This window comes from Benincasa hispida, chromosome 8 (assembly GCF_027475165.1).
Source record: "Benincasa hispida cultivar pf3 chromosome 8, pf3_genome.v1.1, whole genome shotgun sequence".
Lineage (NCBI taxonomy): Eukaryota > Viridiplantae > Streptophyta > Magnoliopsida > Cucurbitales > Cucurbitaceae > Benincasa > Benincasa hispida.
Genome location: NC_143485.1, coordinates 48,723,902 through 48,748,929, shown reverse-complemented (window position 1 = coordinate 48,748,929; position 25,028 = coordinate 48,723,902). Strand labels below are relative to the sequence as shown.

The window sequence follows — 25,028 nt, the reverse complement described above, 5'->3', positions numbered from 1 at the left end:
GAAATTATTTTGCAAAAGCGTAGAATATTTATTTACTTTAATTTCTTTTTAATTTTTATAATTTTCTTAAAACAACAATCCACATTACCATATTATATACATTGTCAAAATTTTTATGACAATATTTACATTTTAAACCTGGATTAAAACAAAATTTCAAAAGAAAATCTATTCCAAATAAAAAATTGTGGCACATATTCAAAAGTTAAAAATAAACGGTCAGCAATTTTTATTTTTGATCAAAATGAAATTATTATTATTATTCTTTTTCCAGAGAGCAAACTGTAGAACGCTCCGTTTTTAGTGGCGCGTAGTTGTCAGATGAAAACTCGAAAAGTGAATTTCTTCAAAAATTAAAATAAAATAAAATAACTCAAAAAGTGAAAAATATTATTGGGGAAAAAAAGAAAAGCAAATTCCCTAAAAGGACAGCCCATTATATCATTCTCAACAAGTTACGGCCATTACAATTTGGTCATTTCATTTTTCTCTCTTTCCTCCTTCTTCTTCTTCTTCATCCTCTCTCTGTTAAAGAAAAATGGAAGTTAGAGCTGCAGAAAATTAGTGGAAATTGAAGAATCTCAGGAACTACAATGATGCAAAGCGGTGAAGGTTCGTTGCTTCTTTCCCTCTCTCCTAGCTTCAGCAGCTACTCCTCCGGCAGATTTGCAGAAATCGCCGCCCGTGTCGTCGAGGAATTCCGTAAAGAATCTGATCCTGATCCCGATATTTTTAACTGGAAACCTGATGTCGCTTCTTCTCTCCAACACGGACCCGAACCGGAAGAATTCAACCAAGCACCTCAAGTACAGGACGGTAATGGTGAAACAGAGACTGTTGGAGATGAAATCGCAGACGATGAGTTCGAATTCGCGGTTGTTCCTAGGGAGCCACAAGAGGTGACGATCTCAGCCGAGGATATCTTTTACAACGGCCAGATTAGGCCGATTTATCCTGTTTTCAACACGAATCTGCTGTTGAGTGGTGCGATTGTTGATAAGAACAACAGTAACGTTGACGGCGAGGACGACGACGGAAAGTTGTTGAAGAAATCGAAGCCGAAGAGAGTTCATCGTCCGTCGCTTGGAAAATTAATGAGCGAAGAGCGCGAGACGAATTCGTGTTCTTCGTCTGAGGCGGAGGAGCTTGACGGAGTCCTTCCTGGAACGTACTGCGTTTGGTCGCCAAAGGAATCGCTCGAGAGATGCAAAAAGAGCAATTCTATGGGATCATCGAAGAGATGGAAACTCCGAGACCTTCTATACAGAAGCAACAGTGACGGAAAGGAGACGTTCGTGTTTTTATCATCGAGCAAGAGAGTTGAGAAATTCGCTGAAATCTCAAAGGAAAAAGGTACTACCGGTACCGGAGACGAAAAGATCTCCGGAAAGGTAAAATCCAGTAGAGTCGCCGCAGCCGCCGCAGCCGCCGCGGCTGCGACGGCTACTAATGTCAGTCCACCGGCGGCCGACGAAGGAGAGCAAGTAAAGAATTCGTCGAAGGAAGCGGATAGGAAAAATCAATCGATTCCGTGCAGACAAGAAATGACGGATTTATTCAACAATGTCAATGGTATGAACAAAAATCTCACATAAATTCTGAACATAATTAGGGTTTGAAATAAGATTTGATTTGGGGAAGAAGAGATTGAAGAAAGGAAAAGGGGGGGGAAAACCTAATTAATTGATTAATGAGTTTTTAGCCTGTTTTGTGTGGGAAAAAAATCATCCTTAATTTGGAATAATTAATTTGTTAAACGATAATCTTCTACTAAATAGAAATAGAAAATATTGTGTGAATGGTTGGGAATGAGTTGTAATATTGTACATTTATTTTCACAATATATATTATATATAATATATCTCTGAATATGAAATATTTAATTTTGACCTTTGTTTTTGAGTCAAAAGCTTGAGAAATGTGACAAAAAATATATATATACAATAGGCAACAAAATATTGGCGGTATCTAGTGAAGAAAAATTTTGTGGTGTTGTTTTTTGTATATTCTTTGGAAATATTTGTAAATTATCCCAAAACCAAATAAAAAAAGATGCTAATGTGGCCATGGGGTGTCCTTCAAAGAAACCAAGGTATCTAGAGAACCTGAATTTTAATTTTGAAAGGGAATTTTGTATTCTGTGAATTAAAAAGAATACAAAATACTGAAAAATGTTTATATATAATTTGGGTTTTTGATAAATAGAAAAGAGTCAAAATTGGTGCATCACATGAAAACACTGAGAAAATGACATCTAATCTAGGTCCAGCATTTGCTTGAATTTTTATTATTTTTATTTTTTTTAAAAAAAAAACATTTACTTCTACTTTACAATAAATATATATATATATTTTATTTATTTGATTCTTTATCTTCTTGGTTAACCAAACATCCACCCACCTTGGGGGTCGCTTGTATTGCTTTATTACGAGCATAATCTTCTTTCTCTACCTTTCTTCTTTTTTAATTGAGGTGTTTTCTCCTTTGAACAAACTTAATTTTTAAGTTTAAATTTTATTGAATAAGTTATCAAGTTACTTTTTTTTTTAATGTCTATTGTCATTACTTGTAGGATTTTTATTATTTTAAAAATAATTTGTGGCTTTTCCCCAAAGTGTAGATATCTTAACTTATGGTTAGGTTAATTTTGAATCTTGGAAAAAAAAAAAAATTTTGTCCCTAAGATTGAGATCTAATTACTATTATTTAAAAATGTTACATATTTGGTCATTCAATTTTGAATTTGGTTTCAGTTTAGTTTTTAGGTTTCAAAATGTTGTAATTTTACTCTTGACATTTGAGTTTTATTCGAATTTATTACATGGATTTCAAGATTTTACGTTTCTAACCTCAATTTTGCATTAAAAACTCACTTTCAAACATTGACGTCAATGTCTATTAATTAATTAAAAATAATTATAAAGTAAACTTTTAAATTTAATTTTAAAAGTGATAAAAAATTTATTAACATAACGAAAATTGAGTATTTAGTAAAAACTAGAGGTTAATTATGTAAATTTTGAAATCTAAGGATTAAATTTAAATAAAATTCAAATGTTAAGGATAAAATTGTAACATTTTGGAATCTAAGAAATAAATTGAAACAAAATTCAAAATTTAAGAACTAAACTTAAGGACTAATTAAAAATTAGACCCTAAATCTAGAGATTAAAAAGCTATTTTTCCTTTGGATCTTTAATTAAGAGGTTTGTTTTTTTGTTTTTTGTTTTCCCTGGTAGATTGTTTAGTTTAATAGGGACGTGTTTTTGCTTTTTTGGATTAAGTTTGAGTACTTTGGAAATTGAGCTCAGTGTTGGTTGAATTTAATTTGTTTGTCTTTTTAATATTGGTTTATTGAGTTATGAGGAAATATTTTATTTCATTTTAAGGAGAGGATATCATTTTAGCAACTCGTTTAGAATGAGATTAAAATTGATTTTTTTTTTTAATAAGTCCAGAGTCGAAAGCATTGGGACATTTGGCTTTTTGTCTTTTTTCTTTAAATATGCTTTGTTTTTATTCTTTTGATATCCATTTTAATAATAATTATTGTTTTCTTTGATAATGTTCGAAAAGTTGTATAAGTTTGTAGGTAGAACAATTCCGGTTTGTAGAAAAATGTCAATAAAATATAATATTAAAATAAATAAATATATGAAATAAATAAATAATAAAATAAAATATATTTATAAAATAAAATAGATAATAAAAGTAAATAAAATAACAAATTATGGATTTTTCAACTTTCTTCAAATGAAATTTGTCCAATGTATGTCTTTCAAAACCCATCAAATTCTATTTATAGGCAATTTGATAAGTATAGGTGGATTACATGGATACTAAGAATGGGTATTAAGATATATGGACAACACTTTAGAAAATGAAATACATGGTCAAATGGACACTAAGCATGAGTATCTAATGTGCATCTATTTTATATAATATTTATAACTCCCCCTTAGATGCCCATTATATATATATATATGACTCATTAAAACCTTATTAGGAAAAAATTCATTGGAAAAAAAATTCCAATGAAGGAAAAATGGTACATATTTCATATAATCTAATACTTCTACAAAGAATATAATATATTTTTACTCCCTCTCATGGAAACATCACTTGAGATCTCCGAATCATCGCATTTCAATGTTATGCTCCAATTTTTCAAAAGTTGTGTAGGTAATAACTTTGTAAATAAGTCCGTCAGGTTATCCTTTAAACAAATTTGTTGTATAATGATGTCACATTTTCTTCAAGATCATGAGTGTAGAAAAGCTTTGGTGAAATATGTTTTGTTTTATTTCCTTTAATATATTCTCCTTTGATTTGGAATATGCATATTATGTTGTTTTCACGTAATATTGTTGGAAGATTTTTACTAGAAGACAACCCACATATTCCACGAATGTGCTGAGTTATTGATCTTAGTCATACACATTCTCGACTAGCCCCGTGAATTGCAAGAATTTCAGCATGATTTGAACAAGTGATTGTTATAGTCTGTTTCACCGATCGCCATGATATAGCAGTTCTTCCACATGTGAATAGATAACCTAATTAAGATCTGACTTTGTGTGGATCAGATAAATATCCATAATCTTCATAACCAATCCGATCAAAATTCGATTAAAACAAACCATATCAATCGTTACTCGGAGATAACAGAGTATACGCTTAATTTTGTTCCAATGTCTCTTAGTTGGAGAAGAGCTATATCTTGCTAATAAATTTATTGAAAATATAATATCTAGTCTTGTATTATTAGTAAGATACATAAGTGCACTAATTGCACTAAGATATAGTACTTTAGGACCAATAAGTTCTTCATTATCATCTCGAGATCGAAATATATCTTTCCTCACATCTAATGAACAAACTTCCATTGGAATGTTCAATGGATGTACTTTGTCCATGTAAAATTTTTTCAAAACTCTTCCTGTATAAGTTGACTGCTGAACAAATATCTCATATGCTAAATGCTCAATTTGCAAGCCTAGGCAAAATTTTGTTTTCCTTAAATCTTTCATCTCAATTTTTTTCTTAAGATATTCTATTGTCTTTGAAAGCTCTTTAGGAGTTCTAATTGTATTTAAGTTGTCAACATATATAGTCATAATAGCAAACCCTGACTGTGTTTTCTTGATAAACATACATAGATATATTGGATTATTTTGATATCATTCTTTTAACAAATATCCACTCAGGCGATTGTACCACATATTCGTCCTGATTGTTTTAATCCATATGATGATCTTTGTAACTTTATTGGATACAATTTTTCGAGAATTTGATTTATATGTTTCAAGTACCTTAAACCCTTTTGGGATTTTCATATAAATATCATTATCAAGAGATCCATATAAATATGCTACGACTACATCCATAAGATGCATGTCCAGATTTTCATACAAAGTCAAACCAATTAAATATCGTAATGTAATTGCATCAACTACTGGATAATACATCTCCTCATAATCAATATCAAGTATTTGTGAAAAACCTCGTGAAACTAGTCTTCCATTATATCTTGTGATTACATTATTTTCATTTCTTTTTCTCACAAATATCCATTTGTATCCCACAAGTTTGACACCTTCTGGTGTTCAGACTACTGGTCCAAAAACCCGAGGTTCTGAAAGTGAGTTTAATTATGCTTCGATTGTTTTTTTTTTCATTGAAGCCAATTTTTTCTATGTCGACATTCTTCAACAGATTTTGATTTAGAATTCTCATTTTCAGATATGATATCCAGAGCAACATTATACGCAAAAATGTTCAACAACTACATGAGTTTGGTTCCATTTTTTTCTTGTCATGACATAGTTTATTAAAATATCAATATTATCTTTAAATATTTCACCTTCCTTACTAGTCATGTCAAGAATTCTTTATGGGTATTTACATCCCCAACCAAAATCTTCTTGACTATTAATTATTTTTCCTTTTTGAGGATTTTATCTTTAGAACCCACTGGTCTAACACGCTTCTGGCGTGTTCCAGACTGACTATTAGAGAATTTTATCTTTAGAACCCACTGGTCTAACACGCTTCTGGCGTGTTCCAGACTCATTAGTGACAACTTGCTGTGTTGGGATATCAATTTTCGATGGAATATTTGTAGGTGGTATATGTGTTTTAGTTACTTTTTTTGCATCTATAAATGCATATGGTAATTGATTTGCTATATTTTGTAAATAAATTATCTTTTGAACTTCAAGTTCACATTGATATGTACGAGGATGTAAATGAGACAATAACGATGCATTCCATGTAATTTCTTTTTCCAACTTCTTAATTCCTCCCCCTAATGTTGGAAAATTTTGTCTCATTAAAATGCACAATCAACTAATCGGGTAGTAAATACATCACCCGTTAGGGGTTCAAGATATTTGATAATTGGTGGGGAATCATATCCAACGTATATTCCTAATCTCTTTTGAGGATCCATCTTAGTATGTTGTGGTGGAGCAATTCAAACATATACTGCACATCCAAAAATTCTTAGATGGGAAAAATATTTGGCTCATGATTGTAAGCTAATTGTAATGGCGAGTACTTATGATAAGCCACTAGCCTAATGCGTACAAGTGACGTTGCATACAAAGTAGCATATTCCCATGCAGATGTAGGAAGCTTAGCTCTCATAAGCAATGGTTTAGCAATTAACTGCAAATGTTTTATTAATGATTCTGCTAAACCATTTTGTGTATGAACATGAGCTATAGGATGTTCAACACTTATCCCAATCGACATACAATAATTATCAAAAGCTTTAGATGTAAATTCACAGCATTATCAAGACGAATGATTTTAATTGTATAATTAGAAAATTGTGCTCTTAACTTAATTATTTGAGCAAGTAATCTTATAAATTCAAGATTTCGACTTGATAATAAACACACGTGTGACCATATGCTAGATGCGTCTGTTAATACCATAAAATATCTAAATGGTCAACTTGGTGGGTTAATAGGTCCACATATATCACTATGAATTCCTTCTAAAAATGCAGGTGATTTAATCTCCACTTTAGCTAGTGATGGTCTAATTATCAATTTTCTTTGAGAGCAAGCATTACATGATAATTCATTATATTGAAGAATCTTCTAGCTCTTCAATGGATGTCCATTTGAATTCTCAATAATTCTCTTCATCATTATAGATCCTGGATGACCCAATCGGTCATGTCAAATTCTAAATATGTCTGGATTCATGAACCTCATGTTCGTTGTTGAATATGTGTTAATTACTCGTATGGATACAATATAATCTAGAAGATAAAACATGCAACTCTTCCAACAGACGTTTTTCATTTGAGGCAGTAGATATGATATATAGATATTCAACATAATTCTTACTATCAATCTCAATATGATAACCATTGCAACGTATATCTTCAAAACTAAGTAGATTTCTCATTGATTGACTAGAGAACAATGTATTGTCAATTGTAAATTTTGTTCCTTTAGGCAAAATAATATTTTGTTTTTCCAAAGTCTTCAATCAAATTTGTAGAACCTGATATCGTATTGACTTTTACTTTGAACATTGTTAGTTTGGAAAAATATTTTCTATTTGTAAGTATTGTATGTGTAGTTGCACTGTCTACTAGACATAGAACTTCTTTACTCATCTTTTAGTCATCAAACATATGAAAATGATCTAGGTTTCTTCATTAAAAGAAAATAATTACAATAGAAAAACTACATTTAGAATATACAAAGGTTACATATTCTAAGAGAAGAAAAAAAACATGAAGATGAAAAAATACATTAAATCTAGATATTTTCAAAGTCATGTGAAATGCTTGATGTTCCATCAATTCTGCCGATTTTCTCTTCAGGAGATTCAAAGAAGTATGCCACATCTAAATTTGTCATATAAGATGGGTCAAATATGTCACTATCCTGGTATGCAAATTTTTCCACATTTTTCTCCTTTTTCTTCAGGGAGGCTTGATAGAAATCAACTAAATGTTTTAACGTACGACATGTATATGACCAATGCTCAGTCATTTCGCATTGGAAGCATTTATTTTTTACATTTTTTGAACTCTTATCTTGTGGAGTTTTTCCTTTGTGATCGTCATTTTGTGTGATTATTTTGAAATTTGAATGATTAGAACGACCACCACGAAAATAATAGTTATTTCTTTCTCTGCCACGATCACAACCTCGACTACGACCACGATTATTGTTAAAATTGCAACATTCACTTCAGGGAATTGTGTCATTCCGATTGGCCGAGATTCATGATTTTTCATCAATAAATTATTATTTTGTTCAACCATGAGAAGACATGAAATTAATTCAGAATATTGTTTGAAAATTTTCTCTCGATATTGCTGCTGCAGGAATATTGAGATGTGAAATGTAGAAAATGTCTTCTCTAACATATCAACATCAGTAATTTTCTCTCCACATAATAACAATTTCGAATTAATTTTAAATAATGCAAAGTTATAATCACTTACTAATTTGAAGTCTTGTAGCCTCAAATGCATCCACTCATAATGAGGTTTAGGAAGAATAAATGTTTTATATATATATATATATATATATATTTTATGATCATGCATCTCTTTCAAATTTTTCCACATGATATGAGGATCTTTTATTGTAAGATACTCTATTTTCAATCTCTCGTGGAGATAATGATGAAAGAAAATCATAACTTTTGCTTTGTCGTGATTAGATGTTGTATTTCCTTCTTTAATAGTCTCTCCAAGATTCATAGCATCCAGGTGGATTTCGGTTTCAAGCACTCATGACAAATAATTATTGGCGTTAATATCAAAGGTAGCAAATTCTAATTTTGTGAGATTTTTCTTGACAACAATATCATAAAATATTATACTTATGTTAGAAATTTAATAGATATTAAATATGCAAAATAACATTAAATTTATTAATTATAATGAAGAAGAAAAATCGACATACCTTTATAACCCACGTTTAGTGAAAAAAATGATAGGAGCTCATGCTGATAATGTGTTGTGAATTTGTGGAGCACAACGGGAATATGGATGCCGATAAAATGTAATATTAAAATAAATAAATATAATATAAATATATGGAATAAATAAATATTAAAATAAATTACACATAATATATATATATATATATATATATATAAAATAAAATAAATAACAAAAGTAAGTAAAATAACAAATTATGGATTTCTCTACTTTTTCTAAACTTTTTGGAATTTGCTCAATATGTGTCTTTCAAAACCCACTAAAGGCCACTATGTATAAGTAATTTGACAAGGTGGATTATACGAACACTAAGAATGAGTATTTACAAGACACATAGACGATATTTTGAAAAAATAGGTACATGATATATGGTTAATGGACACTAAGCATGGACATCTAATAGTAATGTATTTTTTATAATATTTATAACATAGTTTCTTAGGAATCTTTCAAGATAAAATTAGAATGGTTGCTTTAACGTTTAAAATATGAAATAATATATAATCTTTTTTAAATTAAAAATAATAATAAAAGGGTAGTGAAGATATATATACGGGGAGGGGGGGTGTGGACTGTAATCTTTTGTTTTATAATTGAAAAAGAAAAAAAAAAAAGGTTCTTTATCTATTTATGAAATTTCATGTTAATTTGTAAGATGAATGAACTTGAGTTCACTAAATGTTTAAAAATATTTGTTACTTTCTTCCTAGATAAATTGTGAAATAATAAATGAGATACAACATAGACTAAGAAAGATTTGAAAAAATTATGTAGATTTGGATCTTCATCCTGTTTGAGATTGTATCGAAAAAATCCAAACGAATCAATAGTTTAGATATGAGTTGAAAAATGTAACTTTTTATACACATCTTGGTGTTCAACCTCGAGAGGTGAAGAGAGTTATTTCGAGAATTTTTCAACAAAAAAAAATTGTAAGGAACCCTTTATGGTTTAGATGTATGCTTTTACCTTTGTGAAAAGGTAATCGAATCGACAAAATTAAATAGGCCTTTTAATATCAATGGATTTCAAAATATATCATTTAATTTGGTGGGTATTTTTCACGTTAATTATTATTGTCAATTACATCAAAAAATGTGTAACTCTTAATATAACCAAATGAACTTTTTACAAATTAAAATGTTTTCTACATTTATTAATGCGTTTGATGATTATATGGATTAGGATGGAGTTTGTTAGGTAAGTTTAAGGGTTAATTTAGATTGATTAAAGAAAAAAATTATTATTTTTTTTTTAAAAAAATCATTTTTATTTAAACTCTTTTAATAAAAATTAGTTATTTTAAAAAATTATTTTAATTGATTATCAAATTTTTTCGTAATGATTTATTTTTAAAATTAGATGCTTAAAAGTTAAATTAAACATATCTTAAGATGATCAGAATGGAGACGATGGAAAATTAGAAATGTTGAGTTAATCAATATACATTATAATAGGATATTTATGTTTCAATTATTTATTGAATTATTAAAATTTCTTTGATATCAAGACATTTTAACTCCTCTATCGGGAAAAGGAATAAAAGAGAGAGATTCTTTCTAACACCATTTTTTTATGGTTAAAAAACCTAAATTACCATTTAATTTTTGAAAATATAGAAATTAAATTATTACTAACTAAAGTTTAAAATTCAAATTATGACTTTCTTTGTAAGTTTAGAGATAAAAATATTTTTTTAACAAAAAAAAAATTATTTAACACATTCTTGGATTGTATTCGTCTTGAAAATATATTGTTTTTTTTTATAATGTTCTTTTAAAATGTCAATTAGTCTATCAACGTTATTCTGTTTAATTTTTTTTGGTTGAAGTTATTCTTCTAAAACTTATAGAGGTTAAGGAAAGCAATCTATTTTCAAAGTTCAACAATTGTGGTGTGAGAATCGTACTCCATATTTTGAGATGATAATTGGTATCTTAGCCATTGTAATGAGATATATTCAAAGAAACTAATTAGAATAGTTGTGATTAAAATAAACCATTCCTTGTTTAAATTTATGGTGTATTTAGTTTAATTTTTTACGTGTTAATTTTAAAAATAAATAATTTTGAAAAAAATTGAGTTGTTTGACAACCCTCAAAATAGCTTTTCAAAGTATATTTTAAATAGTTTTTATCAAAAAAGTTTGAATAAAAATGTTTTTTTAAATTTTTTTTTCTCTAGTCAATCTAAACATTTAATTCAATATTACTAATTTCAGGTAGTTTGATAAAATCTTATAAATAATTATTATGATTTAATAAAATCGGTTCAGGGTTATTCAAGAAGAGTTTATCAAACCACAGGAACAAAATTCTAATTATAAACTATAAGGATTAAATTTTAACCTTATCTAAACCATCGAGATCAAATTTACAATTTAACTAATAAATAATAGGAAGATTTTCAAAAATAGCAAAACAAGAAAAGTTATTTACTCAAAATAGTAAAATTTTAATATTTTTTTAATAGAGATGGATAGAAATCTATCAATATTTATCAGTGATAGAAACTGATAGAATCTATGTCTATCCATATATATATATATATATTTTACTATTTCTATAAATAATTTGATATTTTTTCTATGGGTGAAAATTTCGACCATGAAATCGTTCCACTGACACATCGATAGCCTGTCCTTAATTAGGTTAACTTTCATCTTCAAAACATATTTTCATTTCAATCAAATTGACAGCCGCCAACTTTTCTTCTTGTACTTATTTCAATCCCTTTTATCAAAGGCTTTATCCCCTTTTAACTATCCTTTTTTTTTCTTTTAATTGAGACACGTCATCTCTTTAATAGAATTTTACCATGGCTTATAATAAAGGAGCTGATTACTTTTTACGGTTTTTTTCATTTTTTAATAAATAATGTAGTTTAAATTAATAAAAACAAATATAAGGTAGATATCAAAATATTGACAAAAATATGGTAGCAAAATCGTGTACATGAACTTTGCTATATTTGCAATTTATAAAAAATAATGTTATACACTTGGTTATTATCCCAAAAAATACTAATAATTGCAATTACCCTAAATCTTAGCTTATAAAGATACTCATCCATTTATCCAAATCCTATTCTATTCTATGTCTTGAGTAAAGTTGTAATATCTTGAATACTTCAATATCTATAATAATGATATTCACATGAAAATCTAAGCTTACACAGGATTTTACATCTGATTCTTACTTTACAACTAATTTTTATTAATAAATGTAGTGTAAATATATATATATATATATATATTATAATCGTTAAGCACTATGTTAACATTAAAAATTGAACATAGTTCAATAGTGAAAACAACTCAGCCTCTTAAAGTAGTAAGTTTAAACCTACAAAAGAGAGAGAGAAAAAAAAGAAAATAAAAGAAGAAAGTAATTGCAATTATTTCTTATCGTCAAGATTAAAAAAGGGTAATCACAATGATGGATGAAGACAAAGGCAATAATCCAATGGCAAAAGCTAATTCCTAGCTTGGAAAATGGGACGTTAAAAGAAGACGAGACTCCTTGAAAATTCCAAAACGGTGGGCTTTGCAAGGGAGAAATTTCAAAGAAAGAATTCTCTCACTATCTCTACTAGTATTATATATAAACACGTTATAGAATTGATATATATATAAAAATAGAAACGTAAAGCAAAACAAATCAACACAGAGATTTATGTAACTCATTAAAAATGCGTTAGCTATGTCCACGAAGTAAAAGAAAAATTAATTTATTACAGAAAATAATATAAACTATATCTCTAAAGTTAGAGAGTTTACATAATACACTTCTTTACACCTTAGAGTCATAAACGTAAATGACATAAAGATGACAAATACGTAAACAACTTAGATTTCGAGTGTCACATATTAGATTCAAGGTATTCCAATAATATAATATATATATTTATGGATACCAATTTTTAATATAGATAAGAGGAATATGATACTCTAATCATATTAGAAATTTCTCCCAAATTGGGATTAGTTGGAGAGTCTATTGTCTAATAACAAAACTGTGTAATGAACAGCCCTTAAGTTGTAAAAATAAGGCAGCGGCTGGCTGCCAAAGTGGTGGTGCCATCGTCTTCCGCCACAAAATAAGAAACAGAACAGGGCGCTGGAACAAACTTAACCCTTTGAAAATCAAGTAATTTTGGCTTTCTACTTGTGTCAGTGTCATGTAAAATTACCACGGGTATGTTTCTTCCTTCTTTAGTAGCTTTCTTTTTTTAAAAAAAAAAAAGAAGAAGAAGAAGAAGAATTTGCTGTTTATTTTTTTATTTTTATTATATATTTTTTTTTTTATCTAACCGATTTTTCAATCTGCAGCTTCTTCTCCAATCGACTTTTCTGGCTTTAAGCACTAAAGTTAGAACCTATGGTTTTCCGGTAAATTCCTTGAAATGAATGTTTGTCTGTAAACAGTAGTGCAAATCCCTTTGTCGTTTGGTTAGCGTCAATCATGTAGAGAGAGACGCAGTTGTTAAGGGAACAATGAAGTTTCTTTCCAAAGCGTATCCTCCAATATCTGTATTCTTTACTAAAAGTTAAAGTTTTTTCTGTCTTTTTGCTACTCCACATTTTTCTTTTTTCTAAAATAAATAGCCAACCCACCCATGTGCATGTCCAGAAGCACTTCCCTAAACTGTTATTTAAATTTCTACATTTCCACTCCAATCTCAACTGACCACCAAGGAAAAAGGAAACATATTTGGCTTATTGAGAGAGTATCTAAGTTGTCAAATAACTATGTGAGAAAAATGCAGTTGTCACATGTTGTTTAGAATGCATAGTAACAAACATGTCAATGCACATACTGACACTTTTGTTGCCTAAAAATAGATAAACGTACAGACACCCATCACCTCAAAATAGATGAGCAGCTCTGAGATCTATAGTCTATTGTGGATAGAAATTTTGATAATTACAATGCTATAGAAGTATACTTACAGTATTTTTATAACTTTGATACTTTCGTTCCACTGATAGTTCGTCCCATAATTCTGCATCGTGGAATAAAAACTTCCCCCCTGGCTCTGCAATTTGTGTAAAGGATTGGAGTTACCACATGCTGTTACACCAGAATAATTTGTTCGTTTTGAATCGCCTGAAAATGTGAAAAGAAGAGAGGACGTTCAATGGTTGCATTCCTAGGTTCCTAGTATATTGATTAAGACCTTTTTTAAATAAAATTGTTCATGAACTATCAAGTTTATTTGCAGCTCAGAAGCAACTACCGAGGCTTAAAGATGTAACGTTTTATTCAAAATCCAACGTAGAAATCTTTCGAACGAACCTACATAGGGGAAGGTTATTGAATCTGGAGAGCTAAGAGGAAATTTGCTAACGATCAAGTATTTCTCTCCAAAGGTGCAGAAGATATCTAGCGAAAAACATATTTATTCTAAAAAATCTCCTTGACAATAAAAGGACAATCTTTTTTATAAAAAAATATAAAAGAAAAAGAAAATCTTCACATAGCACAGGTTGTTGGCATTCATGAATTTTATAGTGGTCAGGAAAAATATGATTGAAAGAAACGAAAGTAGTTTAGGAGTTCAATCAAAATATGAAAGTAGCATTACCTTCCGAACCCAACAAGAGACTTGTCAGAGTCTTCATTTTCCGTAGTTGCATATGTAATAAAAAAATAATTTCCTCAATTTTCGCATCTCTGGCAACGTACAAAATGAGGTTCGATCATCACAATTAATCTCTGATAATTACAGTATGCAGAAAAAAAATGTGAATAGGTATGGGTAAAGATGATAGTTAGCCGGTATTTTGAAGAATATGAGATAGGGCAGTTTGAGTTCAACATATCCTGGCTTGCTCTTGCTACATCAATTGCCGCTTCTGAAGCTGCTTCTTCTACCAAACTTGATATGGAACTATCTCCTTTTACAATATTTTCATGTCCATCGTATAAAAACATGCGGATCCAGGATTTCAATCTTGGAACTATTTCGTTCTGAAACAAGTAATGTGAAATCAGAAGTTGTGCAAGCACATATGCATTAATGAATTCCAAATGCATCTAAGATGTATTGCAATCTTTCCTCACAGTGTCAGCAGGAATTCATCAAAAGCTTGGATAAGCTATGGTAAAATAAAGTTTTGTTGAAATGCCTTAAATCTAGTATGTAGTGCTTCGAACGACCAAGTACAAGAGTCTTACTGTATTACTCAATCTAATAAAACTGTTATCCCCCTACCCCGTGAACATAACTAATACATTGTTACTGAACCACGTTAACTCTTACGTCGATCTCTCTTGCTTTAATTATGAAAGTTGTTCCAGCACCTGAAAACGACAGGAGTCCTACAGCTATATCAGACCACTTCAATGTAGCCGATGATGAAACAACCATGGGGGGTGCAACGGGTGCACTAGCTGAAGGCAGAAAAGTTTGTACTGAAGCTTGTAGGTGATTGTTTGAAGGTGACTTCACCCGTTCATCTGTTCATTATAAAGCTACTGGATGAAGTAATTCAAAAAATTCATGTCAAAATAACTGGCTCAAGTCCATAAATTACCTTGACTCCCACTAGATATCACTGCTGTTGGAGGTGGGTCCTGGGATTTGCCCATTAGAATAAAATTCGGGTACAGTGTTACTATCAGTGGTGACTAATTGTAATATTGAGATAGGTCGGACAGATAACTGAAAAGCATGTAAATCGCAATCCATGGTACACAAGTTTAGGATGACAAAAATCAAGCATATATGACTGATAGAATAAGACATTTGCTTACAGGCACGTGCCTAAATGCTTAATCTATCTCCTCCTTTGCAAGCCATTCTGCTCAAGAAAAGATCTTCTTTAGATGACGGGAGAGCCCCTTACTTTGGGATATGAAAGGAACTTCACACCATTTTGTACTTGTTGAACAGGTTCAAGGTTGACAATCAAGGGGGTTGTAGAATTTAGTTTATCAACTCTAGCTTTTCCACCTTGCTGAACCTCTTTTTGTTGTTTGTCAGTCCCTGTGGCCAAAATGAAGATACCAAGTACTTCTATCACGTGGAAACTTTTGAAGTGGTAGAAAAGCATCTCCAAGCATTATGTTCATAATATGTAGTCCAGAATCAATAGTTTCGATAGTTGTCACTGCGATAATTTTCAACCAATATGAGTGCTTATAGGACTTGTTTGATATATTGAAGTGTTGGGGATATATAATTTGGTGTAGATGTTAATCCCTTGACGACTTAAAGAGGTTAAAAGGACTACAAGCAGAATGGCATAACTGATATACTGATAAAATCGAATAACAAAGTCAACATTTACATGCTTATAAAGCAATTAAAAAAAAAAAAAAGACTAATTCATTGCAAACATAACGGCACAAATTTCTCTATCATGCAGAAAGGTCCCATTGAAAAAATGATACGGGAGGAATGAAAATAAGTAGTTTATGCCAAAGGCTTATACCTAATTCCAAAGCTTGCATATAATTAGCAATCGGAATCCAATCAGAGTCCAATAATCCAACTAACAAGCTTCGTGCAGAATATCAATCTTTCGTGTGATACTTGAAAACGAAGTGGGTAGCTGATGGAACGATCCTGGAAGCTCAATAGTGATAATATAATCTCTTTTCAAGATTCTTTGAACCGACGTTAAACGAGAATCCTAGTCTTGAAAAGCATACATGACACTTCAATTAATAACTCGAAGAAATTCTTAGTTTCAACATCGATAGCAACAATTCAACTCACTCAAAACACTGACATTGCCCTAAAATTCCTCCACTAATCACAAAGAACAGTTAAAATTAGATGCTTCAATTGAAAATCGCAACACGCAGAATGAAAAAGATACTCGATCTTGGAAAGATGAAAGAGATATTTAATCCACATTCTCTGCCGCCATCGGAAGAGCTCCTGATCGAGACGCCATAATAATAACTTTCTTAAAAAACAGAATCACAATGGAAATCATAGAAGCAGAACGATAATGATAATCGCGAAATTGTTTTTTTGGAAGCAGATTTAGTCTCTTAATTTAAACGGTTATTAAATATTATTAATAAATTAATCGCTCTTTAGTTCCCCCGCCAAGGTTGGGCCGAGCTTCATTAATTTGAAGGCCCATTAAAAAAACAGAAAAAATAATATTGACAGCTGTGGGATTTGAACCCACGCCCTTTTGGACCAGAGCCTAAATCTGGCGCCTTAGACCACTCGGCCAAACTGTCAATATGTTGAATAAAAACTCATAAAAATATATCTATTATAACTATTCTATCACTGAGCAGTCAGCACCATATAATATAGAAGCTTTGGAAATTGAAAAACAAAAAAAATAATAATGCACATGGAATCTATTTACAATTTGCATCATCAAAATAAAATAGTTGTTCCACATAAAAAAGAAAAAAGGGCACAAAAATTCACAACCTTGATTTAATAATAATACCCTAAGGCTTGAAGCGAGATAAGAAGATGCTATATTTGGCAATTATACAGGATTCAAGAGGATGAAGAATTCCTAGGCTTCAAGGAAGTAGATAATTGTTTGGTAATACATTTTGGTAAGCATTGCAAAGCAGTATATCTAGATGAGGGAACATAATGACAAAAAAAATCTGGATCTTCATTGTAAGACTCCACATAAGTTTCCAAAATTGAAACAACCTCGTCAAAATGCGGTCGCTTGTCGGGATTTTTCGACCAGCATCTCTGGATCAGATGACGAAATGCCTGCGGACATGCAGAAGGCAAGGGTGGTCTTGCATTCTGAAGAGCACAGACATAAGCTAATATGATTGTTTACACGGAGTAAAGATTAAATTAGCACAAGAACGAAATGGTTAACGGTCAACTGAAGCGAAAATTAGCAAATGAGGTTCTTTCTTATATTAGGATTTGACATTGTTGATACCAAAAGAAATTAACATAAAAAAGTGAATGTTACCTTCTGGCAGACTGCAAATGCTGCCTGTTCAGGAGTCATGTTATCAAATGGTGTCAATGCAGTTAAGAGCTCCCATAAGACAATGCCAAAGCTATAAACATCAACTTTCTTAGTGTGGTGTTTTTCTTTGATCATTTCAGGTGCCATCCAGCGGTAAGTTCCCGTGAATCCCTTCGCACTTCCACACTGAGATTCTAAGCACGAGATACCGAAATCTGCTACCTTAACACACATATCTTCACCAAGTAAAAGATTTTCTGATTTGAGATCTCTGTGAAGAATTCCCTGAGAATGAAGGTACTGCATCCCACGTGAGATTTCGAGGGCTAGTTTCAGAACCAAGTTTAGTGGAACGGAATGTGGCTCCTGTTGATGGAGATATTTTCTTAATGAACCCCCTGTCATATACTCCGTGATAATACAAAACACTGGAGGTTTCTTGCAAGCTGCAATGAACTGCAGGACGAAGGCAGAAACTAGCATTTTAGCAGTATAAAATATCTCATCAATGAGTATAGGGACTTTTGAAACTGCATAGCAGCATAGCTTTTGCCTTCAATTATGCGAATGTTTGCAGATCTAATTCAGAGTTCTTTATATAACAGGTTAGAAATGCAGGTCACAATCAGCAGAGGGAGATCAAGTTCTAATGAAAATTACATGAAATGGAAATCAAAACAAAGTCAATAAATTTATAATTCCAAAGTGGGCTCAAGTCCTAATAAACGACTGCTCATAACCCCTTGTAAGAAATGAACTCAGATCAATGCTCTATTAAAGTTTCCCATTCTTCATTTTGCAACTATGAAAGATTACTGTGTTGCCTTCTTTAGCTCCAACATCCAATAGTTCCCCTTTTTTGGAGATTTCTGTGTTGTAGTGTATAACGAAGGAAAAGGATCAAGGGATATTAAGGAAAGTAACTTGCGCTTCAATCTTATTTTACTTGGGCTAAGATTAGAGTTAATGGGGAAAACCACTTAATTAATCTCAAAATCAAATGACTCAATAAACAGAAAGAATCTCCAAAGGAAATCTGACATTATGAAGTAGAGGTTCCCTATGGTAAAAGAAAATATTATCTTTATCGTTTTCAAGGAATATAGAAGTCATTTTTCTCTGCACTTCCCGTGATAAGATGCTAAAAGCATTGCATGCTGCCATAAAAAGGCACTACAGAAATCAGTAGAATATGTGAACTTATCAAAAACCCTTTTAAGGAATGAGATTGCTAATAGGACATAACAAAAAAGAAAAAAAAAGTAAACAACATAAGAAGAATTTAGCACAATACATCACTATTCCCTTTCATGAAACATTCAGGTGCTTCAGACAAAAAAATAACAGACCCACAAAAAAAAAAAAAAGAACAAGTAATGAAAACATACAGTGATGATATTGGGATGTCTCAATCGAAACAGCAATGCCACCTCTGAAATGAACTGATTCTCAAGAAAGTTAGCCAAATTTTCATCCTCCTCAGGTTGGCTTATCAGCTTAATTGCAACATCCCTCTGCTTATACACGCCTCTGTAAATCCTACTGTGCCTTCCAGTAGCAAATTTAAAGCCAATGAACAACTGGGACATGTCAGCACTCCATTCCTCTTCTCCCTCTCCTTTTATCTCTGCTCCGGATGACACCAAATACTTGGACCACGACACAGCCCGTTGGTATTCTCCAAGTGAGAGCCTCCTCCCAGGCTTCCCATTAATCGAAATTGGCTTAAACCAGTTTAAATTCCTCATGGGGCGTGGCCAAATCTAACCAATATCATCAATCTCATCAATCTCCCCCCCTTCAATCCTTAAACCCTTCCCCTTCCCAATGTAGACTCTAAATCCACTCAAAATTTGCTAAAATCAATCGATGCAAGAACGAGATCTATAGCTGGAGAACACAGAACTAACCTCTTGTCTAATGGGTTTCACTGTTTCAGCTACATTTTCCTTTCCTGATACTCATGCAAGAAAGAAACAAGAAAAAGCTACACGAATGGAACTCATCCCAGCGATAAAACTCAAACCCGCCCCAAACTCATTCAAATTAGACACACAAACATAAACAAATCTGCATATACATCTCAGACTCAACAGAAGAAAAGCACAGTGGTTTATTTCAAACACTAGAATCGAAATTCACAGCTGAAACAGAGAGAAATGGGAAAAAGAAGAAGATGGGTTTTCTTCCCCATAGAGATTGAGAAAGGGTTTACAGCTAAAAGGGTCGGTTGAGATGTAGTTGTTGTTTCTGGTGGTGCAGTGAAAGCATATGGGGGAAGAGCTGGCGGGTTTCTCTCTGTCTGTGTGTGTGTGTAAAAGATTAAAGACTCGTCTTCTTAGGCCATTTTCTCTCTTTTTTTTCCTTTCTCTTGGCCTTGTGGCAAAGCCAAAGTTAATGGCAATGCCTTTGGTTTTATGCCCCTTTACACTCATAACGTGTAAAGATCCTCTTCTTAGGGGACAATATGGGTCCACTTTGATTATGACCCCTACCCTTTCATTTTCTCCCCTTTTCACCCCTTACCTTCTTCTTTTTTTCCATCTTGCCCTTCCCTTCCTCCCTTCCTCTCAAATTCCTCCCCTACCCCATTTGTACCAACAATTATGAATAGTACATTATTTCTTAATTATTGAACGTCTGATTGTAAATATATTAGCCATGTTGTTACCCTCTCTCAAAAAATGAATGCCTAGTCCATGTGACCTCGTTGTTGTACTTATAATGGTTGAATTTATAATTATAGAACTATCGAATGAATGCCAAGTAGTCTTTACAATCGACATAGTTGCTATCACTTTCTTGATCGTCATTGAATATATGATTGTGAAACTCTTAGCTATATTGTTTAGACCCATCAAAACCTATCCAATGATCCAGTTATTCTTTAAGCGATCAGAAGTTTAAATCTCACACACAATATATATATATATATATCTATATCTATGTTATGACAAAAACAATTGACAAGCAAAGAATAAAAAAGAAGAAGAAGAAGAAGAAATCAACACAAAGATTTATATAGTTCACTAAGAGTGCATTGACCCTACTCCCACAAAGAAACAACTTTATTATCTAATGAAGCAACAAAATATATGGTATAAAAATAATGTGCAGATAGGTTTTGAAGATTTATATATGGCGTTACTCTTAAACGTTAAATAGAATAAGCCCAAAATAGAAAAATAAATGGTGAAGATATGTGAGAGAAACCGGTTTATTATCCTGAGGAGCAACATAGTACATAATAGAGAGACAAAGTGCACATGTACGGTTTTGAAGGTTTGTATATGGCATGAGACAAAGTGTGCATGTACGATTTTGAAGGTTTGTATATGCCATACCCCTCTTAAACACTAAATAAAATGGATTGAAAATAGGAACAATACCCATACTCGTTCATTAGAAACATTAGATAATAAAATCCAATCATCTCGACATCTTAAATGTGATCAAATTATTAGAAATGAGTGGGAAATAGTAAATATTTGGGATTTTGAATGAAAAGGAAAAGGAATAGTGAAGGGGGTAGAATGGGGAAATGGGAGGGAGAAGTAGTTAAGTGAAGTAACGGAAACAGAAGAGGAGGTGGAGAGGTGGGGCCCACACTACAGGGAGGTATCCGTGGGTTTGTCGGACAAGGCCGTATGGTCCTCTTCCGTATACGGTCTTTATCTCTCTTCCCATTCCGCGTGTTTCTCTCTCTCTACATTTATCATTATTATTTTCAATTTTCAATTTTTTAATCAACACCTCAAAAATAAAGCTGCCGTGGGCCCCACATCAACCTTTTTTTTTTCGCGCGTGTCGAGTATCTTCCGCTTCTCATGCAACTTACTTTAAAACCTCCCCCTCATTTTCAAGGATAAAATTGTGGGACATAGATATGATGACATACGTCGATATGTCAATTTTTAAAAAAAATTAGAATATTGATACTTTTCTTAAAAAAAAATCTAGGATATAGAAAAAATTATCATACAAGTTAATGACAATAGTATGACATACAATATAAATACTGAAATATAATACAAAAAATAATATCTAAGAGGTTAAAGCCCAATAGTTAATAAAATGCAATAGAAAAGTGACTCATATTGATTAAAAAGAAGAAGAAGATTAGAGAGAGAATTATGAAGATAAATGAACAACTTCTTCATTGAATTGTTGAAGATATCAGTTATATATTGGTGGATTTTGTGGGGACGCAAATGTGAAGATGAAGATTAGATGATTCTGGGGTTTGGTCTTTTATTTTCTTCCCTTTTAATTTTGGACTTGAACTTTTTGAATAGACTACCTAGTTTTAGATTGGAAATTTTTTTATCTTTTTCTTTAAAAAAAATGTTAGTATAAAAATAGATATGTCAAATCAGGTATCGGATACATATGAGAAGTATATGGAAGTATCGATATTTGATGTGTGTCTGATACAAATTGTTTGCCTCACATGAAGTATTTGTGCTTCATAAATGTTTTCATTCACTCCAATTATTTTCTTTCCCCCAATATTTGTTCCCATTTTGTATTTAGGTTAAGTTACTTAAACCTCTAAACTTTATGTTTATTTGGTCCTTTAGTTTTAGAAGATGATAAATAAATCTATAAATTAAAAAAAATAAAGAAGAAAAAGAAAATATCAATTTATATCTAACTTTGGGGTTGAATAATTTAAACTTTGATATTATATCAATTTAAATCATGAATTTTGAGTGTTATATCAATTTAGACTTTGAACTTTGGGAGTTATATTAATTTAAAGCCCAAATTAATAATTGTATCAATTTAAATATTAAACTTTCATAAGTATATCAATTTAAACCACGAGCATCCATAAGTATATCCATTTAAATTCTAAACTTCATAAGTGTATCTAAATAAAACTTAATGGAGGGTTTACATTGATAGAATTATGAAAATTCGGGGTTTAAATTGATACATTTATAAAAGTTTACGGTCTAAATTGATCAATTATTAGTTTAGGATTTAGATTGATACAACTCCAAAGTTCAGAGGTATAAATTTATATTTTCCCTCTAAAATATTATATAATTAGAGTCTCTAAATTTTTAATAATAATTATATGTTTAAAAGGTCTTTCATATATGCTGAAGTCTTTAAAAATCAATCTATCTATTAGATTTAAATTAAAATTATATAATTAGAGCCTCTAAATTTTTAATAATTATGTGTTTAAAAGGTCTTTCATATATGCTGAAGTCTTTAAAAGTTAATTTATCTATTAGATTTAAATTAAAATTTTATGTCTAATGGAACTCTAAACTTATTTATCTATTAGAGGAAATTTGAATTTTGGGCATGAGCATTAATCGCAAATGTAATTGAATTACTTTTGATTACATTTATTTAACTATTTTGGAAACGTAATTTGATTACGGTTGAGATTATTTACTTTGCATTTTTTGGTATCATTGCCTTCTTACCATTACCGTTACTATCACCATCACCGTTTAATGTCAATTGGTCATGGTATCTGTAAAGGTAAAAATATTGATCACAAATTCACAATTCTCTAATTGTAATTGTAACTATATCTATAATGATAATAGTAATAGTAACGGTATCTCCTAGTGGACCCCACATAATAAAAAATACAATCATATTGATCATCCTTAGTTCCACAATCGAATTGTGTTTGTTGATTACGGATTTTGTTGTGGACCTCCTATTTCATTACGATTATAGAATACGGGTAAATGTAATCAAATGAGGTATACTTTTTAAATTACCTAATGTATTATATTTTTAGGAAAATAACTATGGCCTGTATGATGAAATCAAATATTTCAACTTTTTATCAGGTAAATCCATAAACTTTTTATTAAAAAAAATTGAATAGAGGTAAAAAGAAAAAAAAAACTATTAGATACAAAATTAAAAACTAAAAATTTTATCCTTAAAAATTTAACAACTTATTAGACTATTTCTTAAAAGCTATCCACCTTTGAACAAAATTGAAAATTCAAATAAGGAATAGATACAAATATAAGAGTTGATCGACTTGTAATTTAACATTTTTTTTAATATAATTATCGATGTCATTTTAAATTTGCTTCAAAGTAAGAAAAAGCTAGCTAATACTCTTCTATAATATATATTTTTTTCTCAGATCAAACAATATATAAAATGGAAGATTCTTGATCGAGGATAAATACTTTAGGTCAGATATTGACTCTATAATTATTTTGAACCAACTTGTATATTGTATGTTAAAATAATAACATGATTTGTTCAACTTGACAGTTGAGAAAAATATTATGATAACGAACTTTGGTATCATCCATGCAAAAGGGAGTGAAATTTTTAATATAGAATGTCTTGATTATAATTTATAGAAATGAAAAGTTCTTTATATTATAATGATGGAGCTGTTTGGTTCTTCTGACCACTTCCAAATTTAATAAATAAATTCTGACAAGATTCTTAAGCTTAGATTCTTATCTCATTATTTTTTTTACCCACTATTATCGATCATTTTAAAATACGTAGATTAGTTATAAAAAGGTTTGAAAAAATTAAAAAAAAAAAACACTTTTTTCAGTCTCTTGTTTTTCTAGCAATAGGTGAATTGTCCCTAGATTTCAAAATTTACCATGTTCAAGTTTTTAAAAACAAGTATAAAAGGTCATGAATAATTTATTATTATTATTTTAGACCATAATTATTTGATTTTAAGAAATTAAGTATACAAACATTTTTTATATCTCTAAATTTCTGGTGATGATCTCTATGTTTTTTTTTTAAAAAAAAATTATTAAAAATTTATTTTCGAGAATTCATTTTTTTAAAATTAAGAAATATGAAAACCATCGTTATAGGTGAATTAGGACTAGATGAAAATAGGCCAAAAATTAGAAAAGGATAATAGAAGATAAATACAAGATAAATGGATTTGGGTTCAAATATATTCATCAAATCAAATCCTAGCTTATGTAGGATAAGGAAGAATTCATCTTATTCTCTCTTTAGTTACTAATTATAACTTCATACGAGATAACTAAACTAGATATGAGATATGAAATTTCACTTTAAACTTAAATTTTAAAATTTTTTCTATTTTAGAGTTTTATTTTGCATCGGAGTTTTTTTATTTTATTTTATAAG

The 25,028-nt window shown here is 30.6% G+C and overlaps 3 protein-coding genes, 1 long non-coding RNA gene and 1 other non-coding gene across 7 annotated transcripts; 2 read left to right on the top strand and 3 right to left on the bottom strand.

Moving 5' to 3' along the window:
• The first annotated feature begins 232 nt into the window (after positions 1-232).
• Positions 233-1,889, top strand: LOC120082410 (uncharacterized). Its single transcript, XM_039037571.2, has one exon. The coding sequence runs from the start codon at positions 594-596 to the stop codon at positions 1,593-1,595; it is 1,002 nt and encodes a 333-aa protein (XP_038893499.2). The 5' UTR covers positions 233-593; the 3' UTR covers positions 1,596-1,889.
• An 11,019-nt stretch (positions 1,890-12,908) lies between these two features.
• On the top strand, positions 12,909-13,554 carry LOC150034643 (uncharacterized). Its single transcript, XR_016531506.1, has 2 exons — positions 12,909-13,176; positions 13,311-13,554. It is a non-coding gene; the product is annotated as an uncharacterized LOC150034643 (long non-coding RNA).
• A 1,067-nt stretch (positions 13,555-14,621) lies between these two features.
• Positions 14,622-16,974, bottom strand: LOC120082469 (peroxisomal membrane protein PEX14-like). 3 transcript variants are annotated; one of them, XM_090316646.1, is made up of 5 exons: positions 16,419-16,974; positions 15,749-15,970; positions 15,519-15,646; positions 15,245-15,441; positions 14,622-14,952 (listed from the first exon to the last, which is right to left on the bottom strand). In XM_090316646.1, the coding sequence occupies exons 3-5, from the start codon at positions 15,571-15,573 to the stop codon at positions 14,641-14,643; spliced, it is 564 nt and encodes a 187-aa protein (XP_090172772.1). In that variant the 5' UTR covers positions 15,574-15,646; positions 15,749-15,970; positions 16,419-16,974; the 3' UTR covers positions 14,622-14,640. The 3 variants fall into 3 exon arrangements, with proteins under 3 accessions (XP_090172772.1, XP_090172771.1, XP_090172770.1); XM_090316645.1 differs by having other exon boundaries at positions 15,739-15,970; positions 16,419-16,966; XM_090316644.1 differs by having other exon boundaries at positions 15,749-16,094; positions 16,419-16,960.
• A 130-nt stretch (positions 16,975-17,104) lies between these two features.
• TRNAL-UAG (transfer RNA leucine (anticodon UAG)) lies at positions 17,105-17,184 on the bottom strand. The gene has a single exon. It is a non-coding gene; the product is annotated as a tRNA-Leu (tRNA).
• Positions 17,185-17,368: 184 nt separating this feature from the next.
• LOC120084201 (serine/threonine/tyrosine-protein kinase HT1-like) lies at positions 17,369-20,308 on the bottom strand. The gene is made up of 3 exons (XM_039040095.2): positions 19,292-20,308; positions 17,904-18,359; positions 17,369-17,725 (listed from the first exon to the last, which is right to left on the bottom strand). The coding sequence occupies exons 1-3, from the start codon at positions 19,649-19,651 to the stop codon at positions 17,459-17,461; spliced, it is 1,083 nt and encodes a 360-aa protein (XP_038896023.1). The 5' UTR covers positions 19,652-20,308; the 3' UTR covers positions 17,369-17,458.
• Between the last annotated feature and the right edge of the window lie 4,720 nt (positions 20,309-25,028).

Coding starts and splice junctions, on each gene's coding strand:
- LOC120082410 (XM_039037571.2), top strand. CDS start 594: ATGATGCAAAGCGGTGAAGGTTCGTTGCTTCTTTCCCTCTCTCCTAGC.
- LOC120082469 (XM_090316646.1), bottom strand. CDS start 15,573: ATGGGCAAATCCCAGGACCCACCTCCAACAGCAGTGATATCTAGTGGG. Junction 15,442..15,518: donor GATATCTAGTGGGAGTCAAG/GTAATTTATGGA, acceptor TATAATGAACAG/ATGAACGGGTGAAGTCACCT. Junction 14,953..15,244: donor TTAAAGCAAGAGAGATCGAC/GTAAGAGTTAAC, acceptor TACTTGTTTCAG/AACGAAATAGTTCCAAGATT.
- LOC120084201 (XM_039040095.2), bottom strand. CDS start 19,651: ATGAGGAATTTAAACTGGTTTAAGCCAATTTCGATTAATGGGAAGCCT. Junction 18,360..19,291: donor GACATCCCAATATCATCACT/GTATGTTTTCAT, acceptor TTCGTCCTGCAG/TTCATTGCAGCTTGCAAGAA. Junction 17,726..17,903: donor CATTTGCAGTCTGCCAGAAG/GTAACATTCACT, acceptor TGTGCTCTTCAG/AATGCAAGACCACCCTTGCC.